This window comes from Puma concolor, chromosome B3 (assembly GCF_028749965.1).
Source record: "Puma concolor isolate L17-30 chromosome B3, mPumCon1.1.hap2, whole genome shotgun sequence".
Classification (NCBI taxonomy): Eukaryota; Metazoa; Chordata; class Mammalia; order Carnivora; family Felidae; genus Puma; species Puma concolor.
In genome coordinates, this window is record NC_141672.1 from 17,010,235 (window position 1) to 17,026,716 (window position 16,482).

The 16,482-nt window shown below is 47.2% G+C and overlaps 1 protein-coding gene and 2 long non-coding RNA genes across 7 annotated transcripts in view; 2 read left to right on the forward strand and 1 right to left on the reverse strand.

Moving 5' to 3' along the window:
- Window positions 1-5,136, reverse strand: part of LOC147579781 (uncharacterized) — a 35,232-nt gene extending 30,096 nt beyond the window's left edge. Inside the window, exon 1 of the long non-coding RNA XR_015252104.1 lies at window positions 4,877-5,136. This is a non-coding gene — a long non-coding RNA (uncharacterized LOC147579781). The remainder of the gene's footprint in view (window positions 1-4,876) is intronic.
- LOC147579782 (uncharacterized) overlaps window positions 3,894-16,482 on the forward strand; it is a 366,915-nt gene continuing 354,326 nt past the window's right edge. Inside the window, exons 1-2 of one of the 5 annotated variants that reach the window (XM_086709083.1) lie at window positions 4,511-4,945; window positions 9,401-10,354. In XM_086709083.1, the coding sequence (XP_086565209.1) occupies window positions 9,451-10,026 (576 nt within the window). In that variant the 5' untranslated portion in view covers window positions 4,511-4,945; window positions 9,401-9,450 and the 3' untranslated portion in view covers window positions 10,027-10,354. Of the gene's footprint in view, window positions 4,946-7,214; window positions 8,944-9,400; window positions 10,355-16,482 lie in introns of those variants that run through there. The other 4 variants (XM_086709082.1, XR_015252103.1, XR_015252102.1 and 1 more) reach the window with 4 other exon arrangements.
- LOC147579783 (uncharacterized) lies at window positions 14,274-15,328 on the forward strand. Its single transcript, XR_015251808.1, has 2 exons — window positions 14,274-14,879; window positions 15,151-15,328. It is a non-coding gene; the product is annotated as an uncharacterized LOC147579783 (long non-coding RNA).

Here is a 16,482-nt window from a genome sequence, read left to right on the forward strand (position 1 = left end):
TACATAAGATGTGTGGGATAATAATTTCAGGAGAAATGGGTCTTTATTTAGGAAAAGACTTTGATGAGCTTTCTTGAGTGTGGAGGCTGAGTCTACCCTTACCCCGAGGCAGCATCTAGAAGGAGAAGGTGAGAGAGCAGGGGGACAGTTGTGAGTGTCTGAGGGAAGCCTGAGAGAAAAGAGACAGAGGATAGAGAAGAGGGAAAAAGAGAGAGATTTGGGGAGAGAGAAAGGAGACAAGCAACAACACGGGCGCTGTCCCGGGAGGACTCAGTCCGCAGCGGTGAGGCAGGGAGGCCTGAGAGTCCAGTTACAGTGGTTGGTTGTTCTGCGGGCTGATATCACCATCCTAGGGTAAGTCCAACCTCAAGTAAAAGTCAGCTACACACACCTTTTTCTCTGCACTGTGTTTACCCCAAGCCATCATCATCAGATAGGAGTCATCGGACAGGCCTGAAAAATAGAATCAGTCTGAGTCCCTCCCTGCTTACAGCCTTCCCTGATTTCCACCCCTTCCCCCTGGGCTCCAGCCACCTGGGCCACATTTTGGCCCCGGTTCCTCTCTCCTCAGCGTCCTCTCCCTGCGTGCCACAAACACCCTCCCCCGCTTGCTCATGCGCCCTTGGCCTGGGTGGCTCCCTCTCGGCCTTCAGACCTCAACCTACGCATCTGCTTTTCAGGGAGGCTTTCTTCAACCATCCGGCCTCCGAGAGGCTCCTGGTGGTGCACCATCTCTTTTCTTACTTGCTCTTACCATGACGTGATCACTCTCACTGTGTATCCTGGAGGCATGGCTATCGCTGCCATTCAATCTTGTGCTCTCCGAGGGGACCGACCATGGCCGGGTTGCTGGCTTTTGTATACTTCGTGTCTAACGGTGTGTGTCACCCAATGGGGAACCTGGTTTGTAGCTAGTGAGGAAATGAATGCACAAGCAGTCTCATGTGAGTGGTTCTCCGGCAGTGGCCAGAAAGAGGCACAATGGGCTTGGCGCGTCAGGAAGGGACAGGTCATCTCTAGGAAGGGAAACCCTAATCAGACCCACTTCTCTGTGGACGGAAACTTAGCTTGAGTGCTTCCAGGGAGCCAGCAGAAGAATCCACCGGAGGGCACAGGACAGAGCGCCCATTGACACAAGAGCCTGTCATTTTTATCCAAATGTTATGTGAATGGGCAACCTCAGAAGGGCGGAAGAACTGGGGATCGCCAGTGACGGACATACGGACCTCATGAGGCTTTGCATTTGGAAAGTGAGGGTGTTGGGGGCATAGGCTAGGTGCTTGCTACAACCCTTCCAGCTAGAGGATTTTTTGCCACCACCTTAACATGGTGGGAACAAGACAGAGGGGCCATTATAGGTGAGCAAGAGATTTTTACGGATTGACGGAAAGCAGGCAAGGGTTAAGACTGGTGAAATCATTTCACAGGATGGCGGGTGCCCTGGGCAGATGTTCAGCCCTGTGCTGATCTTTCCTTCTGCAGCACTCCCTCTGATGAATAAACTGGCTCCTTTCTCTGGCTGGCACTCAGTGCTTCCCTTTGTAAAGGAAAGAAAACTCGATGCGTGCCAAACGGTAGAATGCATTTGTAGCTCGACTATATGATATTTAACTATGATGAATTACTCAGGCTAACGTAAGGTTGACAAACCTCAGCTGTGCATCACACGCTCCAAAATGAAATAGAAATCAATGAAGCAGCTAAATGCCCCCTTAAATGCCAATCCCCTTTTCTGTCTAAGCCCCCTTCTAATTCTTTCATGGAAATAAATGTAAGGAATCTTCATTATATATTCAGTTTCCGAATCCATTTTGCTCATTAGGCTGAAATAAGGGGTAGGTGAGGGTTTATTAGGGAGTAAGCATATCTGATAAGCATTAAATTACTTCTGATGGCTTTATGTATTTAATAGTGTTAGCAAATTAGCTTGGTCTTTGATCTAATGGAGTTGATGTTGATGAGGGCTGTGGATTTAACCTCGCATGTTAAACAGAATGCTGACCTGGGGAGCAAGGCGGGGTGACTGAAGAGTCCATGCCTGCTTTTCTCTCTTGTCCTTGGAAATGTTTCCCTTGTTGCTGGTTTCTCTAATTGCCTCCCTGTACATGACTCCCTTCCCCATTATCTCTAATCCTGTCCCTGAATGTCAGTCTTTGTGCTCTCAATTGCCTCCTGCACGGTTGTACCTGATCATGTTGCACGGAATCAACGATCAGACTTTCCCTCCCTTATTACCTGTTCCCTTCCAGACTCCTCGATCTGCCACATGTCCCGCCATCTTCCTGGGACTCTGATTCAAAATCTTACTGTTATCCAGTTCAGCACGTACTTTTTTTTTTTTTAATGTTTATTTGTTTGAGAGAGAGAGAGAGAGAGCACGAATGAGAGAGGGGCAGAGAGAGACGGAGACACAGAATGTGAAGCAGGCTCCAGGGTCTGAGCTGTCAGCACAGAGCCCGACTCGGGGCTCAAACCCACAAACTGTGAGATCGTGACCTGAGCCAAAGTCAGACACTTAACCGACTGAACCACCCAGGCTCCCCATCACAGACTTTTAAAAACTGCTCTTTCTGAGCCTAAATGTCCATCAACTGATGAATGGATAAAGAAATTGTGGCTTATATACACAATGGAATACTGCGTGGCAATGAGAAAGAATGAAATATGGCACTTTGTAGCAACGTGGACGGAACTGGAGAGTGTTACGCTAAGTGAAGTAAGTCATACAGAGAAAGACACCATATGTTTTCACTCTTATGTGGATCCTAGAAACTTAACAGAAGACCACGGGGGAGGGGAAGGGAAAAAAAAGTTAGAGAGGGAGGGAGCCAATCCATAAGAGACTCTTAAGAACTGAGAATAAACTGAGGGTTGATGGGGGTCAGGAGGGAGGGGAAGGTGGGTGATGGGCACTGTGGAGGGCACTTGTTGGGATGAGCACTGGGTATTGTATGGAAACCAATTTGACAATAAATTTCATATTAAACGCAAAAAAAAAACCACTGCTCTTTCTGAGTTGTCATTGTTTTTAGCTCACTCTCATGACTCACTGTGACACTGCCTCTTGATGCTCTCGGTGAGGAGAGTGTCAGGCTCTGGGTTAGGTGCTGTGGACGCAAGGGTACAAGGCAGGGTTCCCGCCTCTCGGAATCACATAGTCTAGACAGGAACTAAATACATCAACAGATAATTATAATCTAATAGGCATAAATGATTTATAAGACGCAGAAAAGGTCACCTAAGAGTAGGAATGAGGGAGTGAGGGAAGGCTTCAACAAGATGACCCTGGACTTGACCTGGAAGGATGAGGTCAAGTATGGCAGGTGTTAGTGTTGCAGGTGGCAAGATGGCCCTGGTGCAATCTCTAATTATCTCTATAGTGTGCATTACGGCTGTAGCATTCTGAGTATAAAGGGAGCCCTCTGGCTTTCAATTATCTCTGTGGTTTGCACTATGTCTTAAGCATTTTGAAAATAGTAGATGCAATCCCAAGTTATCCCATCTTTGGTCAAGTTTCCTCCACTTTTGGGAGGATAGAGTCGCAAGTCAGGTGCAAGATACAGAAGTCACAGTTCTGGCAGGAAAAGGACAGTCCCAAAGAGACTTTCCAACGTAGAGAATATTTACAGAGGGGAGGGCGGGGTTTAGGAAGCACCCAGTACTATGAAGAATATGGAAGTAACATAAAGATCGCTCATCACCTCAGGTCTCCAGGGGCAGAGGAAACAGGGTCCAAGGAAGTCAGCTGCCCACTTTTGATATAGAAGGTGTTGTCATACATGCAGCTAATCTCAAAACCTCACCTGAACAAGAAAGGATAGGACAAGGAATATCTACGTCCAGTCTTTCTCGTCTCCTGCCCCCGGTTGGCCAAACCCAAGCAGAAGCCAGTGGAGCAAAGAGGCCCTTTGTGACGCACAGAAGTCAGCTTCCCAGGGCACAGAGCAGGCAGACAAGGCAGAGAGAGAATCTCGTGGTGACAGTGGGGCGGGAGAAGAATGAAGACTAACCAACACTCAGAGAACACTTTTACCCCAAGTAAATGAGCCCCACCTCCAACTGGCTTGGCCATCATTTCCTGAGAGGCAGTTCCCATTTGTAACTTTTAAAAGAGAAGTGAAAAAGGACTGGTAGGAACAGGGTTGTGTGTAGCCATGCTAAGCAGAAAGAGGAGTTTTTCTTTACTCAAAGAGAGAGAAAAGAATTAATCTCTGTGTCAAACTTACATGGCCGAGATGGCTGGTTGCCTATCTCATGACTATTCTCCACTCTTCTTTAAACATACTGGCTTTATTTGGTGAGGCAGTGAGCCCAACTAAAGGACGGCAGTTCCCAGTGACTCTTGCTGAAAGGGGAGAAGGAGCAAAGAGCAGAAGTCATCACATCGACTTCCAGGGGGACCCCTTTGCGTGGCTTACTTGGCTGGGAGGCACCCCCTTTCACTCCTTGCCCTTCCTTTCCTTCCTACCTCGAATCATGGCCTGTGTCCATCTTGTGCCCTTGGGGATGGATTCATGCCCTAAGGGTGGTGGGGCTCAATTCTCTCAATCTATGCTCTCTTTCTATCAGCCAAACACAAATTCTAATGGCTACACCACATTTAGATGAGTCAGATACACGCACGACCTCCTGGCGGGGCATAGGACTTGGCAGCAAAGTAGCCGTGTGAAGTCTTTGATCGCCTTGCATGTAGCAAGTGCTTGTTGTTTTGTTTTTGGATGGGTTGCATGTTCTAGCAATAATTTCCTCTGCGTATGACAGATGCATTTGCTGAACCACAAACTGGACTCTTCTGACAAGCACAAGCACACTTCGCAGAACAACAGGAAATAGCACTGGACATTAGCACCAGCACAGAAACGAATAAGAGGCATACCTTGTCCATTTACAAGTTAATTCCTCGACCCGGAGATTGTGCGACATTTTGTTCCTTTGAAGAGTTCTGGTGAGTCTCTTTTCCAGGGGTCTGCAAACTCCTGGCCTGTGGGCCAAAGCTGGACTGATGCCTGTTTTTGTAAATACAATTTTATTGGAACACCATACCTAATCGTTTGACGTCTGTCTGTGGCTACTTTTGTGTTACGGTGGCTGACTTGCTGTTTGGCCCTCTACTGAAACAGTTTGCTGGCCCCTCCTCTTGTCTCTCATGACCACATTTCACGTTTGGCGCCTTGAGCTCATTTGAGTTTTGGAGATGATGACTCAGTAGCTTAAGTTCTGGAAAACAACAGTATGAATAGTACTGCAAGTTCTTGAGTAATTGTTTCCTCCCACCCCCACCCCCAAGGAGGTATCAGAATATTTCAAGTCCATCAGTTACCCTGCCAACAATGCCTTAGCCGTAACTGGTAATCATTTAGGGGTTTTGGGAAACTGATTCTGGTTTTGGACAAGATTAGGGTATACAGTTGCCTTGAGGCGATGTGTTTGAAAGTTGTCATTTTCTACCAGGGTACTGTTTTAGGACAAAGCACTTGAAAGGTGAAGGAGAATGGGCAGAGTGAACTCATCTGGGGTCAGAGATCAGTATCTTCTAGCACATACCAACCCTTAAAGCCTGAGGGAGCCTGATTTGTTCTAATTTACCACCAATCCAAATAACAAAGCCCTAAGTTCTTTTAGGACCCAGGCTCTACCTGTTGGGTGATAAACTATTCAAAATGTCTCGATTCATTGATCAGGTCTGAAACTTGGCTTCGCCAATTAATGGCTGTGTGACCTTGGGCAAGTTACTTACCTTCTCTGTGCCGTTTTCTTTTTTTTTTTAAAAGAAATATACAGGAAATATAATGGGAAATATAATAGTAGCTCAGGACTATTAGATAATAGTATCAGGACTATTAGATAATAGTATCAGGACTATTAGAAGGGCCAAATGAGCTGCAAAGTGTATGTATATGCTTAGAACAGAACTTGGCATATTTTAGGCACTCACTACATGTCAGCTCTTATTATTGTTGTTTGATTCAATTTCCTTTTAATCTCCTCAGGCCTCTGGTTTCATGCTAGCTCATGCTACCTAATGTAAGATATTTCATTAGGCAATGTGGGATATGCTCATATGCTATTCATTTCAGTATTTGAAACCCAATCAAGCGCGTTTTGCTAAGTAAAGTCCTGTTCTGGGTCTCCCCTCTTTAAAAGTTATGACTGTGTGTTTATAAAGTTGCATGTGTATCTATTCATTAAGTGAACCCACAGTTTCAGTTAACCTGGGGAACAGAATATTGATTTAAGCCATACTTTAGGAGGCTTATCTATCACTTTGAACAAATAAAAGCTTACATGAGATTGAACTCCACTGCATGAGACAGGAAAAAACATACTCCACTGAACACAGCCTGTGGTTGTAAGGCCGAGTTCTAGAGGTATCATCAATATATTGGGTTCCTGCTTTCACTTTTTAATGATCTCTGTCAACTCTGATAAAGATAGGCTCACGTTTATTGCTGTAGAATTTACCCTGTCCTGTTACTTTTTTTTTTTTTTCTTAACACAGTGAGTATACCTTCAGCCTGTCTCTATCCCAGCACTGACATGTCTACCTTCCAGATTTGTTAACATTGGGGAAATAATGTATTTCCAAGAAATTCTGTCTTATTTTAACTGTGGGTTTTGAGCTTTCTCTGTGTGGAGTTCCACTTATTTCCAAACCACTTTCACGGGGAGAAAAAGGCTATGAGTCGTAAGCCAGCTCCATCTTGCTCCGCCTTTTTTAAAAAAACTTTTTAATGTTTATTTATTTTTGAAGGAGAGAGAGAGACAGAGCATGAGCGGGGGAGGGGCAGAGACAGAGCGAGACACAGAATCCGAAGCAGGCTCCAGGCTCTGAGCTGTCAGCACTAAGCCTGATGGGGGCGCCTGAACTCACAAGCCGTGAGATCATGACCTGAGCCGGAGTTGAACGTCCAACCGACTGAATCATCCAGGTGCCCCTTGTTCTGCCTTCTTTTGTCAGCTCCAGGGCACACAGCTAGATAGTTGGATCGAAAGCTTTCTTAAAGGGGCGCCTGGGTGGCTCGGTCGGTTAAGCGTCCGATTTCAGCTCAGGTTGTGATCTCACAGCCCTTGAGTTCGACTCACGCCTCGAGCTCTGTGCTGACAGCTCGGAGCCTGGAGCCTGCTTCGGATTCTGTGTCTCCATCTCTCTGCCCCTCCCCTGCTCACACTCTGTCTCTCCCTCTCTCTCAAAAACAAATAAACATAAAAACAAATGAAAAAAAAAAAAAAAGCTTTCTTAAACTTTATCCAGTTTTAGAGCCAATCAGTCCTGAAAGCAGCCTCTCCGGGCTGGTGGCAGAGGTTACAGATTGTGCCTCGTTTCCTGTCCCTAGAATGCTTTCTCCTATCCTTTTAGTAACAGACCCCTGGCTCACATGCTCATCTAACAAAAGACTCTAATTTCCTAGCCTCCTTTCAAACCGGGGGTAGGAGCCACACGGCTTATTTCTGGCTTACCGGGGTATGAGCAGAAGTGAGGCATGCCAGTGTCATGTTCTACCCCAGATAAAGGTCATGGTCCCTCCATGGTCATCTCCCTTTTTGGCGGTTCGAATGTACCAGCAGCTGGAACGGCCACATTGGACCACAAGGTGGGAACAACCCACTGAGAACACGAGACAACCAGACGGAAGGAGCCTGGGTCCCTGCCAGCCCACAGCTGCCACCAGCCCAGGGCTCAGCAAGTTCAGATCATCCCAGGGAGAGAAATAAGCTATTTTGCTTAGCCCACTGTTATTTTAGCTCTTGCTTGAGCAGCTAAACTGGTATCCTCACTAATGGAGAATTTGGGATTCAGACGTACGGTGCTACCACGGTAAGACAGACTATGAAGCGTGTTCTTCACAGTACTGGGCGGTAAAGACACAGATATTTCAGGCCAGAAAATGGGTGCTACTTGGCGTGGCCTGGAAAAGCATTTGCTTGCAGCATCTCAGAAGGCAGGCCTGATGCTCGCAGAGTACATGACTCTAGCAGAGTCTGTCGGAAAAACTCAGGATGTTGGTATGGGTTGGATGATTCTTCTTGCTTTGTGAACGGCCATCAAGAGACTAACTCAGAGAATGAAGAAATTGCAATAATGGGAAACGACACTACCCCGAGCCTTTCTCAGGTGTCTCCATAACGGCTGCTGGCCAGGCAATGGGAACCATCCTGGCTGCGAAGGCAGATGACGGCACCGTCTTCCCACCCAGAGGCTTTTGTTCTAGGTGGCCTCAAGAGAGTCACCGTAAGGAGGAGAGAAGAGGGGATTAGGCAGAGCAGATTGAGCACAGGGGCCAAGATATAAACAGCAGAGCTTTTAACACATGAAAAGCAGGTCCAGAGGAGGCTTTTGGTTGCGGTTACTGACACTTGGAAGTGTCTAGAAGCAAATACATCTTGACAGTTTTGAAAAATGGTATTTCCAAAGAAATTGAAACCCTGGTCTGCAAAAGTAGGTGATTATTCAGCCCCACATTTTCTTAAACATACTACTAGGAAAGAGACAGCAGCCCTCTGCAGCCCTCAAGAGAGAAACACTCCCTGGGATCCATTTAATACGAGGCCGCGGAGGACCTGATCTATTGTCAAGGTTCTTTCTCCCAGAAAACCAGGAACGGCAAATGAGCCTATCCGAGGATCTTGTTTCACTGTCCAGCTGGATGTGAAAATCACTATTGACACGAGTTGCTTTGGTTTTCATTCATTCCTTTTCTGAATGGGAGTTTTTATTGCCCTTGTGCTGACTCTACTCAACCCTGTTGCTATGGAGACAATAACTTGTAGCTAGCTCAGACTGTGGGCAGGCACAACAAGCCTAATGGGGAGGAGGCACAATACTGAGAGTCACCACATTGGAGCTGCATTTGGGAGCTGGGCACAACTTTCGGCTGCCTCTCTTGGGGATGATGTTCCATGCCTGGGAGGAGGGGAATGCATGAGCATCTGGTCGGCCAAAAGGTAAGCTTGTAGCAGAGAATGCTGGCTTCCTCAATATCTGTTGCCTCCCCCACTTGTTTTTCTTTCAAAGTAGAATTTCTAAGATTGACCCCAATGTGTGGCTTCTTGGCTAAAGGTTGCATTTTATGGCTTCCCATGCGGCCCAGTTGGCTGCTTGACTGAGTTCTGTCCAATGGTGCGTGAGTGGGAGATGGGGGCCAGAAAAGGAATAGGCATATTCTCCCCTTCCATTCACCCCTCCCTTCATCTCTGCTGGCTGGGATGTGACTGTGATGGAAGGAGCTGGGACAGCTACCTTGGACCATGAGTAGATAGAACCTGCAAATGGAAGGTGTGCAGCATCGGAGGTAAGGCACCCGGTTCCCCCACACGGTGGAGCCCGAGGCAGCCCTGGACTGCTCTGCATGGACTTCTGTATGAGAGAAAAAAGCCCCTTGTATCTTGGCCTCTGTTTCAGCAGCTGAAATGGGATCCTAACCAGTTCAACAGAACACCAGTCCTTCCGAAATGGAGCTTGAGGAGCTGACTTCTCCGCCCCGGATCGGGACGGTGGGAACATTGACAGTGGCCTCTCAGATCGCCCTGATTGCCCCTGCATGTTTCGCAGTGAGGACCGCTCCGGACGTCCGGCCGACCGGCCTGTGGCCCCGCTGCAGTGACAGCGCGCCTGGGGGTGGTGATTCTCCGGCCTCGGATGGAGCGGCTGCTGGGAATGCCTGGTGTAGACGCTGCGCGCCCTGCCTGCCGACAGGCACCGTCTGTCCGAGCCGCAGCGGTACCGAGAGCTGGCAGGCCCGGAGCCACCTAATTGAAAAGAGGGCTGTGACCTCCGACTCCGCCGGAGGCGTCACCGCAGCTGCCGCGGTGCACCTGCCGGCCGAGCAGGGCGGCCTCGTGCTCACGGTCCCCGCCTCCGAGCTGTCCGAGCCGCCGGGTCGTCCACACAGCGCGGCGCCAGTAGTCGGCTGCATCGCGGGCACCTCTCTGCGCACGCGCTTCACGAAGGCGCAAGACGCCTTTGGTCTCAGAGCTGGAGGGGCTGCGGCAAGTTCCGCAATCTCCTCCCGCGGGTGTGGAGCGTGACGTACGAGTCAAGGCAAGGTCTTCGGAAGAGCATCGTGTTTCCCATCGCAGGTTTACATTTTCGTCCTAATTGCGTCGGGCTCTGCAGTCTAATGGTGGAGAGAGGGCTCTAGAATCCATTGGCTTCGGGGGCGCCTGGGTGACTCAGTCGCTTAAGTGTCTGACTTCGGCCCAGTTCACGATCTCGCAGTTCATGACTTCCAGCCCTTGCATCCAGCTCCGTGCTGACAGCTCGGAGCCTGGAGCCTGCTTCGGATTCTGTTCTTCCTCTCTCTACCCTTCCCCTGCTCATGCTCATGCTCTGTCTCTAAAATAAATAAACATGAGAAAAAAAAAAAAAAGAATCAATTGGTGTCCTGGCTCTTCACAATGTGACCTCAGGCAAGTTACCTCTGCTCTTTGACCCTTCATTGTATCATCTGTAAAATGGGGGTTTTTGTGCTGAGAATGACCTGGCTGAGCGCTTTTACTTAGGGTGAGGAAGCTCTCAGTAAGTGTGGAGTATCGCTTGATATCTTTATTATGATAACTATGCACTTCACCAGGGATGCAAGTAGTTAATTACAGATATCTTTCTGTTACTAAAACTGACAGCCAGAAACTCCTGATGATGATGACAGATTTATGAGGGAGGGGGGTGTGCAGGGCAGTAAAACAAATACCTTTGACATGATTACCTTGGAAGAAAGGTGGCAGAAAAGAAGTGTGTGCTCAGGCAATGAATATTTATTAAATACCAAGTTGGGGCCAGGCCTTGTTCTGAGTGGAGAGAAGGCAGCAGACCACGATGCCTATTTGCTGGGGACATATTCTGGTGGAGAGCCATTCAGTAAGCAAGTAAACAACCATTTTGGAGGTGGGTAACCAACTTTCCTGAACTCAAGCTCACCAGTAAGGTGGTCCAAAAACCAAATTTGATTTCCAAAAGTCTGATCTCTGAGGCTTTATGCTACTCTCTGCCCCTTGACCCCTGTCCCTAGAAAACTCACTGGAATCGAAGATCATGGGAATCTCTGTGTTATAGTTCATTAAGGAGCCAGCATGCACCCAGTCTCTTTGTTCCAAGCACCTGACAGACTATTTTCTGTAGCACAGCACACTTAGAAGGCTCAGATCACAGTTTGATCCCCAGCTCAGCCTTCTGTGAGCTGTGTGACCTTGGACAAGTTATGCAAGTGCTCAAGGGTCAGTGTCCTCATTGGTGCAAAGTGGGGGCAGTGGGACTGACTTTGGACAGTGTGGGTACATGGTTCTGCTGACTCCCTAAACCTGCCCAGTGGACGTCAGCCTAAGTGCATTTTAAAAAGTGGGAAAGAATAGTGTGTCTCATAATAGAAGCACTTAGCTCGAAGTGAGGTTCTGTCTGTGAAGCGTTCCTGGGCTTTGGGGAAGGAGACGGTCGTGCACTGCCCTCACTGCAGAGTGAGCAGGGGCTGGGACCAGCTAAGAGGCTGGACAGAGGTAGATGCAGATGAAAGCAGGGTGGCATCTAAGTAAAAAGATTCCAAAAGGGGATAGGGATTAAAGAGCTATTAAATGGATGGAGGGTTCACAAAAATAGTCTTTTGGAATAAATGGAAGCTTATTCACACAGTGAGGGGCATAATTAGAACAGAATTTGGGAAGGGATGTGAGATCCAAGGTCCCTACCTACTTGCTAGCTCACCCTTGGATGAGTGGGGCTGGGAAGGGCTACCCGCCGATGGTCACCAGCCCCTTCGGGTTGGGCATGCACATTCTTATCTAGCTTTGCAATTACTCAGTTTGGGCCCCGAGCTTCACTTCTCGGGGTTCAGACATGAACATCCAAGCCCATGCAGTCCTGTTGACTCGCGTGATTGAATGAAGGTTTGCATTTATCTAACACATTCGTGTTTTGTTTTTGCATTGGTACAAGCCTGTCAACCATCCAAATTCTACTTCAGTTCCCTGAGATGGCTCAAAATGGCTGTTCCCGAGGGGACAGAATAAAATAAGGAGAAAGGGAATGGTCTCAGGGTCCAGAATTCAAGGCATGGCCATGTCACTGACCAGCTGTGTGACTCTGGGAAAGTCAGGCAACATTTCTGAGTCTATCTCTAAGATAGGCAACACAGTATCTACTTTGTAGGATTATGTGAGGGTTTGAGATTACAGATCAGTGCCAAGCTCAGTCCCCAGTTTGTAATAGGCACTTAATAAATAGCGGTTAGTCTTAAATTTAATTGATTATATAATACAGGGCAATATGAGTAGTATTCTGTTTAGGATCTCTCTATTTTATTTTATTTTATTTTTTTATTTACCTTTAAATACCTGTCATTTGAAACCTTAAAAATCAGGCTGTCAGTAGTCATTGTGTGGGTCCAGCTAAGGGTAGAATTTGTTCAGTTTTTTTTTTTCTCCACCACAGTTCTCTTTATTTTTAAGCAAATGTTATTATTATTTTTTTAATGTTTATTTATTTTTGAGAGAGAGAGAGAGAGCATGAGCGGGGGAAGCACAGAGAGATGGGGGGAGACAGAGGATTTGAAGCGGGCTCCATGCTGGCAGCGGTGAGCCCGACGTGGGGCTTGAACTCACACCTGAGCCAAAGCCGGACGTTCAATCGACTGAGCCACCGAGGTGCTAGTAGGACCACTTAGGTCAACAACAATTCACTCTACTCTGCCTTGGTTTCCCCATTTGTCCCTTTCACTGTCACCCAAACATAATGCGAGAGCAAGTTGCAGCCTCGAACATATTATGAGGACTGAGAGGTAGGCATCCATTGGCATCATGTAACGACTCCGAAATTTTAAATGAGCCATTTTGGTGGTTGGAAACGTGTCTATATGCAACTCTGATTGTTGGAATCAGCTCTTTCCCTGCCTAATAGTTATAACATTTTCCATTATGCGCTGAATGCTGGGGTAAGTGCTCACACGCACCTTTTATTTAATCCGAACTATAACCCTGAGTGATCGATCTCTCAGGCTGGAGAGGCTCTGGGATTTTCGCAGGTCGCTCGGCTAGTAAATGGCAGAGCACGTGTGTCCCTGGGCAGCCTGGCCCATAGCCCTCTTCGATATGGCCCTGGGGGATTTTGGTGAAGGTCCCCTTTTTCACGATGTGGTTAAGAAGCAGGGGTCTGCCACATCACTCCTCTCCTGTTCCAAATAGGATTTGAAAGTGCCATTTACCACGATACCCTTGTCCCCCACAAAGCAAGAAGCCATGGGCGCCAAAGTCAAAAGGAGGCAATGGCGAGGGGTGGGAATAATACACGCTCCCATTTCTCTTGGGCACCACAGGGAGGAAGACGCGGCTGCTTCCCACGGTGCTGGTTGCTCTGCGCGCTATCTGCACAGGACAATGGACCCGTCCGGCTATCTGCTCCAGTGACAGCCAGCCAGTCTTTTCAGGCTAATCACGCCTTTCAGCCCCTCTGTCCCCAGATCTCGGCCTCCCTTGCCTTCCGCTGTGGGAGAAGGGAGATGGAGGGAGAAAGCCTCTGGCCTTTAAGTGTCTGCACAGGACGTCTGCGTGGAGTGTAGTGGTGAGATAAGGGCTATTTCAGGCTGTGTCTCCTGCTTGTGTGAATAGCACGTGATTGATTTCAGAAAGGGAAATTTATTTCCCTGCAGACATATTTTTATCATTTGCTTGAATTCCTTGATGCCTTACTCACCATATGTATAGAAGAGTCAGGTCTCCTTCAGAGGGGGAAGGAAGGGAAAAATGGATAACACTTTAAACCTGAAAAAAAAAAATATATATATATATAAAAGGCACTGCCAGATAAAATGTTCTGTGACCTATAAGCTTTGGAATGGGTCAGAGGGATTATACTGAGGCTGACATTTAGAAATGATGAGATCCGTTGGCTGCTGCCTTTGCATGGAGCGCGCCAAAGTACCTTCCAGAGCTTTCCTTCCAGGGAAGCCTCCATGAAGCCCCACTGAAGGGCGAGCACTTGAACCCCAGGGGTGAGAGCTAGACTTACCGGGTCACTTTGCACTGACTTTTACAGGGTGAGATCACTTTATTTAGAGGGACCCATTCAATTCAGTTAAGCTCTCAAATTTATGTCCTCCTAAAAGAGAAGGCTTAGGAGAGGCTAATATAAATGGAAATGATTTCAGAGGGAGTGGTGGAGAGGAGGGAGCACGGTGGATGGTGGACAGGGTCGGAGGCGTGGGTAGAGAAACGGGAATTTGTATGCAATGAATTTCTTGGACACAAGCATTTCTTCTTTTTCTTCTTTTTTTTTTTTTTTTTTTTTTTTTATGACTGGTGTTTCACATTTGAGTGGGAACAGAAATGCCCACTGGGACGGGTTAGTTCTGTGAGATTTAAAACTTGGGGCGATTTCCGGGACCGCTTAGTTACCCTGGTATAAAGTTAGTGCTTTGGTGATAACACCGACTGCGATGTGAGCGCCTTGGCATCCAACCCTGTGAACGGGGTGATAAGATCAGGCAGTTTTCAGACAATAGTCATTTGCGTGGGTGGAGGCCCAGCAGGGGAGCAGAAAACCATCCCTGGCTGGTGTTTGAAGGTGTTTTTTTTTTTTTTTTTTTACTTCTATGTGAAGACCAGGGCATCTGACATTCTGGGAACGTGGTTCTCCAGAGAGGCTGACCTGTCTCTGGGTTGGCAGGAGGCTGCCTGATGCCCCAGCTGGGCTCCTTCCCCAACTGCTCTCTGCTTCTCATCTGGCATCCTGCTGGGAACTGATCCGTTAGGACTGATCCATGGCTCAGACTTCCTCCGGAAGGGGGTAGAGGTAGTTCAAAAGCGTGTCTGCACAAGAAGCACACAGAGAGAGCCGGGAGAGGGACTGCACATGAGGCAGATTAATTGAATAATCGAGAAGCCGATAGTCAATAAAGGTGAATGCAACCTTATGCATCTGAGACTGACTATTTATAAAGCGGGGGTGATTAAAACATGTCTTTGAGGGTGAGATGTACACAGTCCGGTTCAGCTAAGTGCTGTTTAACCTGTCCCCTGGCCTTTTAATTCCAAAGTAATTATTTTGGGGTTTTGATTTTATTCAAACTGCATGCAATTTTCCTATCTCTCGATTCATTCTTTCTGGCCTCTAATCCCTCCTTTATCTTGTTAATCATTTTTATCTCTTTCTTTCGTTCGCTCCCTCAGATTGCTCTGTTTGTACAGGTTGCAGAGGACTGATTCTCTCTGCTCTTGGGTCCAGTGACTGTCCCTTGTGGTGGACCACTTTCTTGCCCTCTCCTGGATTCCATCCTCTGTAACTTTTCCCTTTGCTGACTTGAATCTGTATCCTTCTGTTGTTATAAACTGTAACAAACAGCTTTTCTGAGTTCTATAAATCCCTCTAGGGTACCAAGGGTGGTCTTGGCAGGGGGGGGAAGGGAGGGGCAATCTCTCAGTGCAGGAAGATACCCAATTTCAACTCCATGCCGTGTGCTTGGTCTCCCTGTGGGTGTTATAATTTCAGCATTTAATTCAAAATATTTAGTTCTTATGTGTACTGTGATCTCTGTAGGGGACAACTTTCTTTTCCAGGGCGCTCACGGCGTTGTGCATATGCTAGTTTGAAGGAAGCGAGCGATGTTATCTGGCTCTTCTGAGATGGAAACAGGATTGCTGCCAGGTATATATGCACCTCGATTGGCCTGTTTGCAAGCCCTCTGATTTCTTGCCTTGCAGTCCCTGTGCCTACTTCAGATTAATCCCAGCTTCTAAGAAACGATCCTTTCTTGGTCACTGCTTACCTTTTTTGGGAACACTCTGAGCCTGGCACATAGTAGGTTTCTAGGACACTCTTGATTTTTGTTTATGTAAAACCCCTTCAGCGCTTTAGTCTTTTTAAAACAGTTATATTTCTTGTTTTGTTTTTTTGTTTTTTTCTGATTTCCTTTGTGGCTCCAAGATTCAAAGCCCTAGACTTTGAAGCCCAAGGGCAGGCATAATGCCAGTTTCTCCGTGTGCACCAGTACCCAGCACAGAACCTGGCACAGAATCAGATAGTCATTGAAGTCAGATGATCATTGAGCTGATCTGAAGACATACTTTAGAACACCCTATTCCCTGTAAAGGTGGAACAGAGCTTATCCCCTAAAATCTTGCTTCCTCTGAACATTAATAATGAAGCAAGCAGGTAGAGAGGTTCACTGTCTTCCAAGTCCCATGAAAATAATCCTGCATCCTTCGGTTTTCTCTTTTATAAACTAAAGGATTTCACTCCTCACTGTCTTATGTCCAGTTGTGTGATCTTGTTAACCATCCCTTTCTGAGACTCTTCATTTACTGCTTTATGATGGTGCAAAACTGACATTCAGATGCTTCAATAAGGGGCTGATGGTAGTTGGATGTAACAAGAGTATTACTTTAAGTGTCTTTTGAAAGCATGTAACAAAACCTGTTTCCTTCCTTCCTTTCTTCCTTCCTTCCTTCCTTTCTCTTTTCTTTCTTTCTTTCTTTCTTTCTTTCTTTCTTTCTTTCTTTCTT